We start from the raw sequence: 13268 nt of genomic DNA on the forward strand, positions 1-13268 counted from the left end.
ACTTCAGTTAGAAAGTAAGCCGATTGTAAGTAGGTACACCTTTTTGCCGTAATCCTTTTACGCTTCGCGGATGTTTGGATGGAGTTATTTCTGGACGAATATGAATGAATATCTCGATGCACATTGCTCTCTATCAAGTACTTATTTAAACGTTGGTATTTACAGTCCAAAGAAACTGTTATTTAGTATCAAAGACAAACGTAGGTATGTCGAAAGAACAGCAAAAGTTTATTTGTGTTCGGCTAATTTATGAATATTGCGCTGTCAGAGAACACAAAGATCAGGAAAATAGTTTATCCTGTCTGTTTTATGACGCAAATTAAAAATAGGCTCATTTGCATCATAGTCGGTTACTATAGGTTTAGGTGTACGGACTTTTAGTGGTCCGCGACGTTTAAGTTTTTCGCTCGTTCTGGTGTTTGAATGGTGACTAATGTAGAATTACATCACAAATGTTTCGGATTAGTTCCTAATTGTGGAAAACATGGTTCATGCACGTGACAAGGGTGTTTATCAACAAAAACTAACTCGAAGATTATCCTGTGACTGGAATAATGTCCTTAGCCTATTATTACCTTAAGAAATATCGATCTCAAAGCTCACCGTACAAATGTGAGAACCCTACAAGTGCGTTATAAATTCAGTAGAGAATTGTTTTACTTATTTCAAGTAAATGCATCAGAAGCTGGTTTAGCGTACTATCGTGATTTATTAGTGATTGTAACTGGCGTGTGGTATGTTAGGGGTGAACAAAAAATTCAAGATCGTGTGAATTAATTAAAGTGCCTATGAGATCTCTAAATGGGCAAATTAAGTAGTAGTCGGACACACAGAATCCGAGTCTGTAGACCTAAACCTGTGTGGGGGCCTCTGCCGCGTAGGATTTCGGATTTTCGAGTTTCAGCCAGAACACGGGTAATCCCATCATCCAATGTTACCGTAGGAATGGAAATATTGAGAGGAGTTTACTCGTTTACTCAGGTTTGTTTATTATTTTGTTATCTGGGAACGACTATTGCGGAAGCATATTTTACAACTTTTAGTAGTTGAGGTATGTACTTATAGAATGGCAGGGTATTGAAAAAGTGGCGAATCAACACCATACTGTACTATTCAGTAACACGGCTTCAACACGAACAAATGGTGAAAAAGTCAAAAGTCTGTGTTTATTTGAGGGTAACTGAATTATTAATTGTAAAGAAATAGAGTAGACATCATAGATTTTTTCTAAAATAAAGCGCCTTCAAACACATATAATTGGCCAGGAAAACATGTTTAAATAAATTAAATTAAGATTTACTTTAATAAATGGCATAGATAGGTAACAACAAATACTGGTAATGCTACGTACCCATTGCTACGCAAGGTACTTTACTATACCAAGTACAACATTATCATGTATCTTTATTTCTCTCTTGACTTGCAACATCTATCCAACTGAACGGACGTTGTGCAAGCTAGTTTTCCTTTTGTGGACATGCATTCGGTAGATGTCGCGATTTATAAAACTCCATAAAGAGAAATCTATCGGAGTAACATTATCACTTCTTGCTTGTCCTAAAATAGCACAATTTCTACGAATGTACCTACTTGTTCAGATAAATGGTGTGTAACCAACTCTTCACAGCGATCAAATTCTGGGCCGGCGCCGGCGGTTTCATCCAACTGTATTTAAGAATTGTTCGGTACAGCTGTAGTTGAATAACGTCAAGAAGAACCACAAAGGTGAAACTGGACGAAACATGTTTATTCTCAATACTCCATCCCGTAGGAATAATATACCAAATAAGGGAACCATACTCTAATTTGGATCGCACATAAGCCACGTATAGAGATTTGATAGTAAAATGTTTCTGATAATAAAGCCAAGCATGTTTAAACTTTTAAATGTATCTTCATATTATTTCAAACGTAATTTTAAAGATACGAATAACATTGCTAAATTCATTGAGCTTATCTCTAATGAAACATGGCATAAATTCCGTTCATTTTCAAATACTAATGATTGGTTCAATTATTTCTTTAGTGTGTTTAAATAGTATATTAAGATACAAGTGTATAATCAAGTCTTTAAAGCACGCGCAACGAGTTTAAGGGCACGACGCAAAGCGGAGTGCCTTTAACGTTGCAAGTGCTTTAAAGACCAATTATACACGTGTATCTTATAGTATTTTTTATTATACCTGCAGTATAATTTAAAAATAGGAAATACAATGAAATCATATTGACGTTATACTCGAATACATGTTTAATTAAGTGGGCTGGGTGTTCGAAATTCCACGATTGCCATGGAAATGTCACTTGACGTTTGTTTATAAAAATCATCGTCTTTGTAAATAAAACGATTTCCGTTGAAAAAGATAATACACCGTCCATTAAATCGCTTGTTATAAAATCTAAACAAACGTTGGTAGGTGCAAAACCCAATCCCGGAAAGCCTATTATAAAGAATTTGAAAAATTGTTTCCATGGATGAAAAGGAAGTTACTTACGAATAAAGTCTTAAATGCATCGATAATGCTGGGATATATGAAGGAAATGTCAAAGGTATTTAAATCTCCTATCTTTTGGTGCATGCATTAACTCAAAACTTCAAACAATGCTGCGATTAAAAGTGGAACAGATTTGGAAGCACACCCTAAATTACGCGCGTTTGTGAAACCTTCAACCAAAGGATAGGTACAAGCCAAAGAAATGTTATGCATTTACAGAAAGCGACCTAAGAGGATCTTTTATTTCAGCCCCAGATGACAGTTTCAAAAGTCATACTTGAAGTATCGTTACTTAGCAACTTTAAAGCACGTGTGTTTTAAAGGCCTTTTTTCGCACGCATTTGAGTGTTTAAAACGGAGATTGTGATTCAGGTATAATAAAAAATATTATACACACCGCATTTCCTTTGCAACATTTATACCGAAACAATGTCAAAGGTAACATGGATTAATAACTCTATTATCGAACAAGGAGTTGTCCTAAGACAAATGCATAAACTGTACAGAGAAGGACACAACATTCTACTGTATAAAAATCTTTTAAAACAACATAAACAATCTATTAATGATGCAAAGAAGGCATGCAATGACCGTTTATATAATAGTGCTTCACACAAATCAAAGGCAGTCTGGTATATACTTAAGAGTGAAATCAACATTCAGCCCAAAAGTGATACCTACCCAAATACATTTTACAACGTGTCAACTAATGTTGGACAGCAAGGGGAAATGGCGTGTGAATTATTCAATAACTACTTTGTTAAATCCCTTGATCAAATAGTAGATCATTCATCTTTGTCTTCTGATCTAAGTAAGATTCCAAATTGTGCTAAATCCCTGTTTCTGACGCCTGTTGATCAAACTGAAATTGTGGAAGTAATCAAGAAAATTGCTATTAAAGAATCGGCTGGCTATGATGGAATCCCGTGTTCAATTTTAAAACATGTGCCAAATGTCATTGCACCCCTATTGGTTGAAATGATCAACGAATCTTTTACTACTGGTGAATTCCCGGAAGCATTAAAGAAGACAATCGTGGTTCCTGTCCACAAAAAGAATGACAAAACTTTGATATCCAATTATAGGGCTATATCAATCTTGTCAGTATTCTCGAAGATTTTTGAAAACGTTTTTCAACATAGGTTGTTACTCTTTTTAACACATAATAACATTTTAGCGGATTGCCAGTTTGGATTCAGAAAAAATTTATGTACGTCGGATGCCATTATTTCGTTGCTTGATGAAGTATTTCAAAAATTAGAAGAAAGAAAAAAAACCCTGGGAATATTTTTTGATCTGTCTCGCGCATTTGAAACCGTTAATCATGAACTTTTATTACAAAAACTGGATAGATTTGGAATCAGAGGAACTCCTGCCAAGTGGCTTAGGTCATATCTGTTTAAACGTAGCCAACAAGTCGTGTTGAGACACAGAGGTGAAGAAGCCTATTCCAGCTTTTTGCAAGTACCTAAAGGAGTTCCCCAGGGTAGTACTCTTGGGCCTCTTTTGTTTTTGTTATTCATCAACGACGTAATTAATCACTGCAATCGTGTAAAACTAACATTATATGCGGACGACACATCAGCCATCGTACAAGAGGAAAACATACCCTCCTTAAGCATCACGGGCACTCAGTCAGTAGAGCTAATGAATGCATATTGTCGTAACAATGGCCTTTCATTGAATATCTGCAAAACAGACATGCTCTTTTTTCACATCGGGAGCAGAATTTTAATATTCTAATTCGATCACATACAAAATCCATACAACAAAATAGCGTTGTAAAATTCTTAGGTTTACATCTAGACAGCAATCTAAATTGGCATACACATGTTCAGTCGCTTATAAAAAAATTAACGACTTCTAATTTTGCCCTGTTTAGAATTAGAAAATTAGTCAATAATGAAACTATGCGCTCATACTATTTTGGAAGTGTGCATTCGATATTGAGTTATGGTATTGTATGCTGGGGTAATACCAATTGGATGTCCAAAATTTTAGTTTGCCAGAAGCGAATAGGTACTACGTACAATGACTTTTGCGCCCCATACGAAACATTGTAAGGATTTGTTCCGGCAATTGAAAATTCTAACAGTGACATCAATATACATAATGAATTGTGCACTATATGTACACAAAAAAGTATTAAGCGATAAGATCAAACTAAGGGGAAAATTGAATGAGTATCCAATAAGAGCTGCCCATAAAGTTTATATTCCTCCTCACAAACTAACTTACACAGCCGATAGCTGCTATGTAATGCCTTTAAAAATTTACAATCATCTCCCCTATCATATTACTAATGCTTCATCTACTAGACATTTAAAGACTGTGCTTAAAGAAGTATTATTGATCAAATGTTATTATTCCCTCAATGAATATTTCAGTTCTGTGATATAAGTTTGTGATCTGTGTACAAGTACTGTTATATATACACTTATATGTTAAATAGCAATTTTCTGTATTGTATGTTTCATAATAGATGTTAGACGCATTCCATACTGTAACAAGTCGACGGAATAAAGAGTATTATTATTATTATTATTATTAAAGCAGAGTAAGAGCCAGCGTTCCGAAAACGAAAGTTTATGTTCGAATCCGTGACTAACTAATTTACAACGCTAAATGGAATGTCATTTATTTTGAAAGGAGTGGAAGAGAGGCTCAGTTTTTTTCTTGAAAACGAAGCTTTGCACTTCGACATGTGTAGGTGTAGATTATTTTTTGAACATCATTCACCAAGTTCATTTATTTGAGTTTTGAGCATGGGGGTAGATGCAATGAACAATACAATATATGGATGTAAAGATGTTTAAATCGTCAGTGACAAGTAAGTAAAGAAGGCAAAACAGTAGGGAACTCGAATTAGATCCTTGCGGAACTCCTGGCGTAACCAAAGCGGAGTCGGGTATGTAATTATTGTATTAAACACTTTGTATCCACTTGACACTGATTATGCAGTACAGATTTGAAATAGTCGAATGATGTTCCATGAAGCCGTGCCGATCAGGAGAGATATAATTTCGAATTTGGAGATATAAATTCGCAAATAAAATATCTTTTCAAGTAATAGCAGTCATTATCCTGATCAAACAATAAACATCTCGACATAGTCAGTCCACGTCTTGGAACAGCTGAATTTTCTTCAACACTTGCGATTAGCCGTTTGCAAGTTGAGTAAAGCAAGTAATCGGCATAGTCTTGTAGGGATCTGTGCATTTTGATGCATCTATACCCAAGTACATAACCCTGTGCTCTCCAGATAAATACTTTTATTTAATTGTTAACGAATTTGGGGATGAGAGTTAAGAAATTAATGTTTGTAAACTAGCAAATGATAATAGCCAGTCAAGGCATCTTGATAATGTGACAAGATTAAATTTATTTTTTCTTCATGTTAAGTGAGCGCCTTTGAACGGTACGGTATGGTGTTGATTTGCCATTTTTTTGGCACCCTGTATCACGCTATCATTAAAACATGAGAGTTTCAAAAACTTCTTGATCAGGGAATTAAAGTGTTCAGAATTTTACGATTTTTTTTCTGTGCATGTTTTACGTAAGAACAAAACTGTTTGAAATTTTCAATATGAATATTGTGAATTGCTACCCCGAATAAGGCCAGAAACTCATAAATGCGAAAGAGCAAATTAGATTTTAGTCCAGGAAATAGAGACTGAAAATGGACCATTTCCTGCAACACGAGAAGTAGTTCCAATTTTTTTGCATGTCATGAAAGAATATCTGGTGGTTAAGAATCCAAGTTTTCGACCTCCCCCCCCTTGTGCTTCCCCCGTACCACCACCAAAACCCCTGAAATTTGGTTGGTTTTTTAGTTTTTCAATCATCTCTTTTTATAGGTTCATTTTACAAAAAAATATTGTTATCAGAAATTGTAGACTATGAAATTCTACACCACTTTGATATACACTAATTTTTTGTGAAATGTTTATTAAAAACGATATATAGCTTCAGAGTTGCTTATATTTTTAAGAATTCTAAAGTTTGTATGTAGATGTTTTAACCAAATTTTATACTTTATCTCCATAATTAAGTTTTATGAGAAAATATTTTGAATTTATCGTGGTATAAATCCCCCTACGCTGCACCCTTATCAAAATGACATGCAAAAGAAATTAGACCTACTTCTCATTTTGCAAGTTAAATGGACTATTTGTAGGTAATTTAAAATGAAAAATGCTAATATTAGAAAAAATGAATCAGCCTGCTGCAATTAAAACAAAGCTAACGGTAAATACGGAAGGGGTTAATTCTTTGGCTTTCCTATTATATGACTAAAAATCCATATAAATACGAGTATAAACATAGCTTCGCAAACGCTTTGTTATCGGTCTTCAGAGTGTTATACATAGTTCAAGATACAATTTTCAAAGCCAACTGTCAAAAGTAATAAAAGCAAGATATTAAAAATTATACTTTCATTTAAGTAGCTGATTACCGAAAATGGATTGATTGATTCCAAGACGGAAATAACGAGACCAAAACGTCATTCATCCATGAACTTACATTTAAGAAGAGGAATGTCAGCGAGATAGGGAAACATTTATATCTTTATTGAGTTCATGACTTTGGCAACAAAATATGTATAATTCTTATGACAATTGAAGGTATGGAGGTCCCGCTTATACACTGTGTTCGATATAAGGATGTGTTTCATGGGTATCTCGATATACACAGACAAACATTTGAGGGAGGCGAGGCGGCGTAGCCGAGTGGATGTCTTATCAAAATCAAAAAATGTTATCAAAATTAAAAAATCTTATCAACATTTCTAAAGTACTATATCTTACTAATAAAAATAATACGTTGTCTGCGCTTCAATCTTATAATAGATGTAATAGCAAATCAAAACCATTTAATTTATACATAACTCGTACATTAAATTCATATCACGTTTTATGCAGTAGGTACATAATTATAAGGTAAATGATAAAGAATTGGTGTAAAGTTAAAACAGAGTCGTCGTATGCAATCCATACCATGGAACAATTGACTAAAAAAAGTGACTATGGATATATTGGTGCTTTTTTGAGCCGAATCAAATTTCATTTGGCCTTTTACAATATCTCAATTTCATTAAAAAAAGGACCTAACGTTATATTCTCAACTCATTCAAAAAATTACACAACGATAAAATAAATAAAAAAAAACCTACGTATGCTAATAAAAATACTGTGATAGGTCCTTTTAGTTAATAAATATAAAGAGATTTAACGCTATACAAATATTCGTGCACTCCTTTTTACGTTATGATGACAACAACCAAAAGAGGACAGTATCAATCAAGTAGAAAAATTACAGATTCTGTAGTGATTTTTAATGTTATATTCAATAGAGTATTGCCGATTCTCAAACAGTAATTTTCTTGTTAAAAGGTTAAATACGGAAGACCGCCATTAGTAACAGTTAGTAGTAGTAGGTATTTGTATCTTGTTTGATCCCTTCTATTATATTTACGAACACGCATGAAGCTTACGAAGGTATAATTAAGGAACCGCCAGTAGGTGGCACGACGGTCGTTTTCCTTTTCCCCACGTTGGGTAAAGCCCAGGATTTATAGAATGAATTGAAAGCCCTCGAGGACTATAAGTGAGCCTTTTGAAACATGTATAGATTCTAATTATTTAGTCATTTATGAACGTATAATTTGAATTCGATAACAATTATTTTGTTCACAATATATTGTCCGTTTACATAATTTGTGAAAATAAAAACCATTGTTCTTATTTGAAACACACCACTTAGACTTATGTACTAATGATAGTGTATAACCTTATAAAATTAAAAACTCGGAGCGGAGTGGAGGGTGGGTGGGAGATTTGAACAGGAAAAAACTTCAAATGCATTTTTTTCAGATAAGTCACGTCACTATAGATTCACTGATTTTTCGACTGCACAGCAATGCTACTGTGATATTGTTAGTAACCTTTTCCATCGCCATTACCACGAGGCAGTATGTAGGAAATCCCATAGATTGTATTCATACGAGGTAAGTGTAACGTGTCATTTATTATTGAAATATGTATTTATTTCCACTCATGTATTAAGTATTAAACAGATTTAGTCATGAAATTATTGTAAATATGTTACATGATGACTAAGATTTGTTGTGTACCTACTTTTAGTATTTACTATAGGCATCTTTCGCTTTTCGACTCATGGTTTGCCCAATTATGTTCTCATGCGATGCGGCAAACAAAATCAGTTCTTGCCAAACACCCGTTGCACCCACTTAATTCTTTATCCTGTTGTTTTCAGAGACATTCCAGAAGACGTGTTGAATACATATTGTTGGATTCATTCGACCTACACTGTGGTACAAGATTTTAAAAGAACCATTTATGCTGCTGCTTATCCTGGCGTAACAACTTTGATCTCGAGAAATCATTCAAATCCCCAAATGAAACAGGTGAAATACTACCAGTGGGTAGCTTTCATGTTGTTCTTTCAGGTAAGTGTTATTGTTATTAAACAGAATGTTAACCCCATAAATGCAACTGAGTTGACATATCATGTATTTCGTGCCCAAAGCAACAGGAAACAAAACGGTTTGCCGTATTATTATTGGTACCTATTGTTGCACGTTGTGGGCCATAATTTATATGGTGTAATAATAGATATGCAATAATATTGATTTTATAGTGGAAAACGTGGTTATTATGTACGAAATGAAGTACATGCTGTTAGGTAATTTTAGATTTGCTGGAAATTTACAACATTGTTTCAATATTGTATTGGAAATCGTATGAGGTAATTCTTTAGTATATGTACTTCGTACGATCCGATTACTGACATTTCCTGAACAACTGAAATACTCCCCGAGGACGTCTTTCTTTTTATGTTTTTCCAGATCTAAGCGTTATCAAGTGTCTTCACTAGACTGTCGTGACGTTTGTTTCTGTTTCAGCATTTATCTGGGTCCGTTAACTTGGCCCCCCCACTGAAAGATTTGATAGCCGTATTATTTTAAAATGAATGAAACAATGAAACAATAGCGACCTTTCTGATATCCTTAAGAACATGTGTACCAATTTTCAAAGCGACCGGACGTTTCTAAACAAAATTATCGTGCACAGGCAGACGGGCAGACATACAGCAGTACAAAATTATAAACGATCTCGAGGATCGTTAATACATGAACTACATTGCGGCATAATGCATTAACTCCAAACCATTGAATAAAAACACTATTCAATGTTTTTATTCAATGCTCCAAACTAAGTAAGTTAATACCTATGAGTTATTGGCGATTATTGCAAACCGAGTTAAAATTGCACCATTAGAACACAACTGCAACGCATACCCAAATAAAACTGCATTCATTATAAGAAGGTACAAAATTTGGAAAATATAATATTATAAATCAAACGATATCACGCTTGGATCTTTGAAATTGACAGCTAATGACAGTTCGACAGTTTAGTTCGTAATTGAAACTTCTAACAGACAGAATTCGTCACTCGTTTTATTTTTCAGGGTAATAGTGACTCGTTTTAACCAATCACAGTGAAGGTTAAACTGACCATATGCTTTCTACCGCTACCTTCTTAAAATGAATAGCGTTTTGAAAACGCTAGACCCTCCACTTTTGAAAATTTTTTTATGGCTTAACCGCAATGGCGCTAGGTTTAACTCAAGTGGCGAAATTGAGCGCATAACCAGGTGTATCAAGTGGGACAACACAAATACCGGTAGCAAAATGCGTTATGGTGGGTTCCGTTCACTTGGCCCCTCCCAAATATATTTAAGGATAACCAAAAAACAAGAATGGCGCAAAGATATCTTTTTATGGCGCATTTCAGCGCATACCAGAGAGTACCATTTCGTATGAAAAGATGTTAAAAAAAAGTAACTTTTAAAAACGTTAAGTTGCCCCCCCACTTTTTGAAAATTTGTCACGGCTTAACCGTAATGGCGCTAGCTTTAATTCAAGTGGCGCAATTGAGCGCATAACCAAATGTATCAGGTGACCTAGTTACAAGCGACAAAATACGTACTGGGGGGGCTACGTTCACTTGGCCCCCCCAAATGTTTTTTCGGATTTCTAAAAAACGATAATGACGCAAGAGTTATTATCGGTGGCGCATATGAGCGCATAACGAGCGCATTCATTTTAAAATAATACGACTATCAAATCTCTCAGTGCCCCCCACTGTCCGTTAACTTGGCCCCCCGCCAAGTTAACGGACCCCATTTATCTTTATTTCACTTTCACGTTTTCTTTGAAATATAGAATAGGTACCTACTTGATGTGTTGCCGTTATTGGCTTATGTGCTTTACACTACGTAGGATAAAGAACCCATCTAAATAAACGCTAACAAGACAACGGATACTTCACCAAAATGTAGGTACTGATACGTAGAATAATTAGTTATAACATGAATTGTGTTAGAATCCACCGTGTCTTACAGAAGTTCTGGTCCTATTGTTATCGTTGGTTAACTAAGTTAGCGACTTTTATTTTATATGCTGTAACTGTAAGTCAGTAATAGCTATTTATATATCAAGTACGTAAACATGTACCAAGTATAAACATGGCGAGTCCACATAAAGCCTATAATTATGTTAGCTATTTATGTTACAAGTACATAATCTATGACTTTAGTGGACGAGTCGAATTTATTGGCAGAGCGCGCTTGCGCGCGAGGCCAATAAAAAAGACGAGATAATAAAGTCTGATTATGTACGAGTAACATACTTAGCTTTATGTTCGACTCGGAAAATGTAGTTCATGTATGTATTGAAAATTTGCTGAAACTTGGTATAGATTTCACTATTTAATAACCAGAAATAACATAGTGTGCCTTTTGTGTTGTCATAGATACGTGTTGTTTGGAAAAAAATCTGTTGATGTGTACCTAGTGTCAATTTCGTTGGGTATTAACTAATTCTCTGTACCTAATTATGAATCCCAAGATGAGTCCAGAAGAAATTGATGGGTCCAACAGTATACAACAATTAGCCTGCAATGCCAGAGAAATGCTTTTACCAAGCAAATCAAAAACTGTATACGAGGCGGCATACAGGGAATACAGAAGGTGGTACTAGGGGAAGAAAATCAATTGCACCACGGAAGACTGTATATTGGCGTACTTTAGTGAGTTGGTCTCCTATAAAAGTTCTTCTTTATGGAGTAAGTACTCGATGTTACGATCGACAATTAATTTAAATGAGGGAGTGGATATAAGCAAATTTCCCAGCCTAATTCCTTACCTCAAAAGAAAAGGAGATTCTGACAGAGATCTGACAATTCTAAAATTAGTGTTGCCAGCAAAATTTTGGGAACGGGAATCGTTATGGCAAATTCTTCGTTCAGAAATTTAAAAGCCGTAGAGACCACCGAAATATTGCATCAAAAAGGTACATCGGGAATTAACATTACCAACAACTGTGTTGTTAACATTAATTGAGTACCTATCTATAATTATTGAAATGTATAATATAGATATGTGTTCTTTAAATTATAGCATTCTGTTCCGTGTATTTCTTCTTTAAAACAGATCGTAATTTTAAAATGCATTTTCCAAAGAAATTGACAAGTGACAGGAGTCCAAATTACTTTATCATTATGGACTAGTCCAATAAAGTAGCAGATTATGGACGCTAAACAGTGTCATAACTCAGCGTATTATGATCGAGTCGAACATAAAGCCTATTTATGTACGTGACATATACAAAGCTTTATGTACGACTGCAACAACCCTTAAAGAAGAACAAGGCTGTGAAACGGTCAAAAACGGTTTTTTAATATATGAGTTTTTAGCGCCGTGACGTCGTACAACTCTTTCTTCAAATAGTAAACCACATTTTTTAAGAATGAGCGAAGTTTTTGAGTGGTTACTGGTTACCCATTAAAATACGAGTATTAACCGGGAGCATTAGTAGTAAACATAAACAAACGTAAAACAAGCAGATGACATTGCAAGAATGTGGGGCCCGGGCCGAGATATTTACGAGAGAATGTATTATTAAAAAAAATACTGCGACTAGCACAAATACCAACCGCACACCTGCGCACGCTCGTTCTGCCCAAAGGCTCTTCAGCTCTTACATTTTGCCTAAGCATATCCAATCGGTTCAGCCGTTTAGCCGGAAATGAGAGTCCAGACAGACCGATCGACATCATCGAGTCATTTCTCTTGTGAGTTGCGGTAAACTTTACGATTACCAGTTTCGTAATCTTATGTTTTATATTGCTGTGATATTTTGTCTGGCAGGACGAAATTTTGGGATTCTTAATTAGAATGGACAAGGGCGGTTTCGATGTAATTAATTTTCTTAATTTAAATTTTTGTTTTGTGTCGTTCGTTAAGTACTTCAACAGAAATTACTGTTACGAAAAAGAGGTCAAGGTTTGTATTGTTTACATTTTAATCTCATCTTTGATTTTATTTAACGTAGATTTCTGAGAATTTTATAGCGCTTTTATTCTGTTATCATTGTAAACGCTTAATTTAATTGACAGGTGGATTAAAAATTAATGATAAAAATAATTTCTACCTCTGGTTTAACGTTACGTTAGTGGGGAAATTTTCTGTTGTCAACTGCTAATCATTGGCTGTTTTAATTTGTAATTTTGGAAGAAGGGTTTCCACCTTAAATAGAACGGACTGAGAAGAGGAGAGGCTTTTTGCCACTGTCAACGCAGAACTACGTTTGTTTAAAATTTCAATGGCTTTTTGCCAAGTTCAGAGCGGAACTACGTTTGTTTGAGATTGAAATCAGCATTTTGTTGAAGTTTGAAGTTTTGTTTTGGG

At 34.8% G+C, this 13268-nt stretch overlaps 1 protein-coding gene across 1 annotated transcript in view; it reads left to right on the forward strand.

The window, feature by feature from the left end:
* The first annotated feature begins 394 nt into the window (after positions 1-394).
* Positions 395-13268, forward strand: part of LOC116162083 (innexin shaking-B) — a 52028-nt gene continuing 39154 nt past the window's right edge. The window contains exons 1-3 of the mRNA XM_031475613.1: positions 395-981; positions 8366-8499; positions 8769-8961. Coding sequence (XP_031331473.1) covers positions 802-981; positions 8366-8499; positions 8769-8961 — 507 coding nt within the window. The 5' untranslated portion in view covers positions 395-801. The remainder of the gene's footprint in view (positions 982-8365; positions 8500-8768; positions 8962-13268) is intronic.

Source organism: Photinus pyralis, unplaced genomic scaffold (genome assembly GCF_008802855.1).
Source record: "Photinus pyralis isolate 1611_PpyrPB1 unplaced genomic scaffold, Ppyr1.3 Ppyr1.4_LG10, whole genome shotgun sequence".
NCBI classification, from domain to species: Eukaryota; Metazoa; Arthropoda; class Insecta; order Coleoptera; family Lampyridae; genus Photinus; species Photinus pyralis.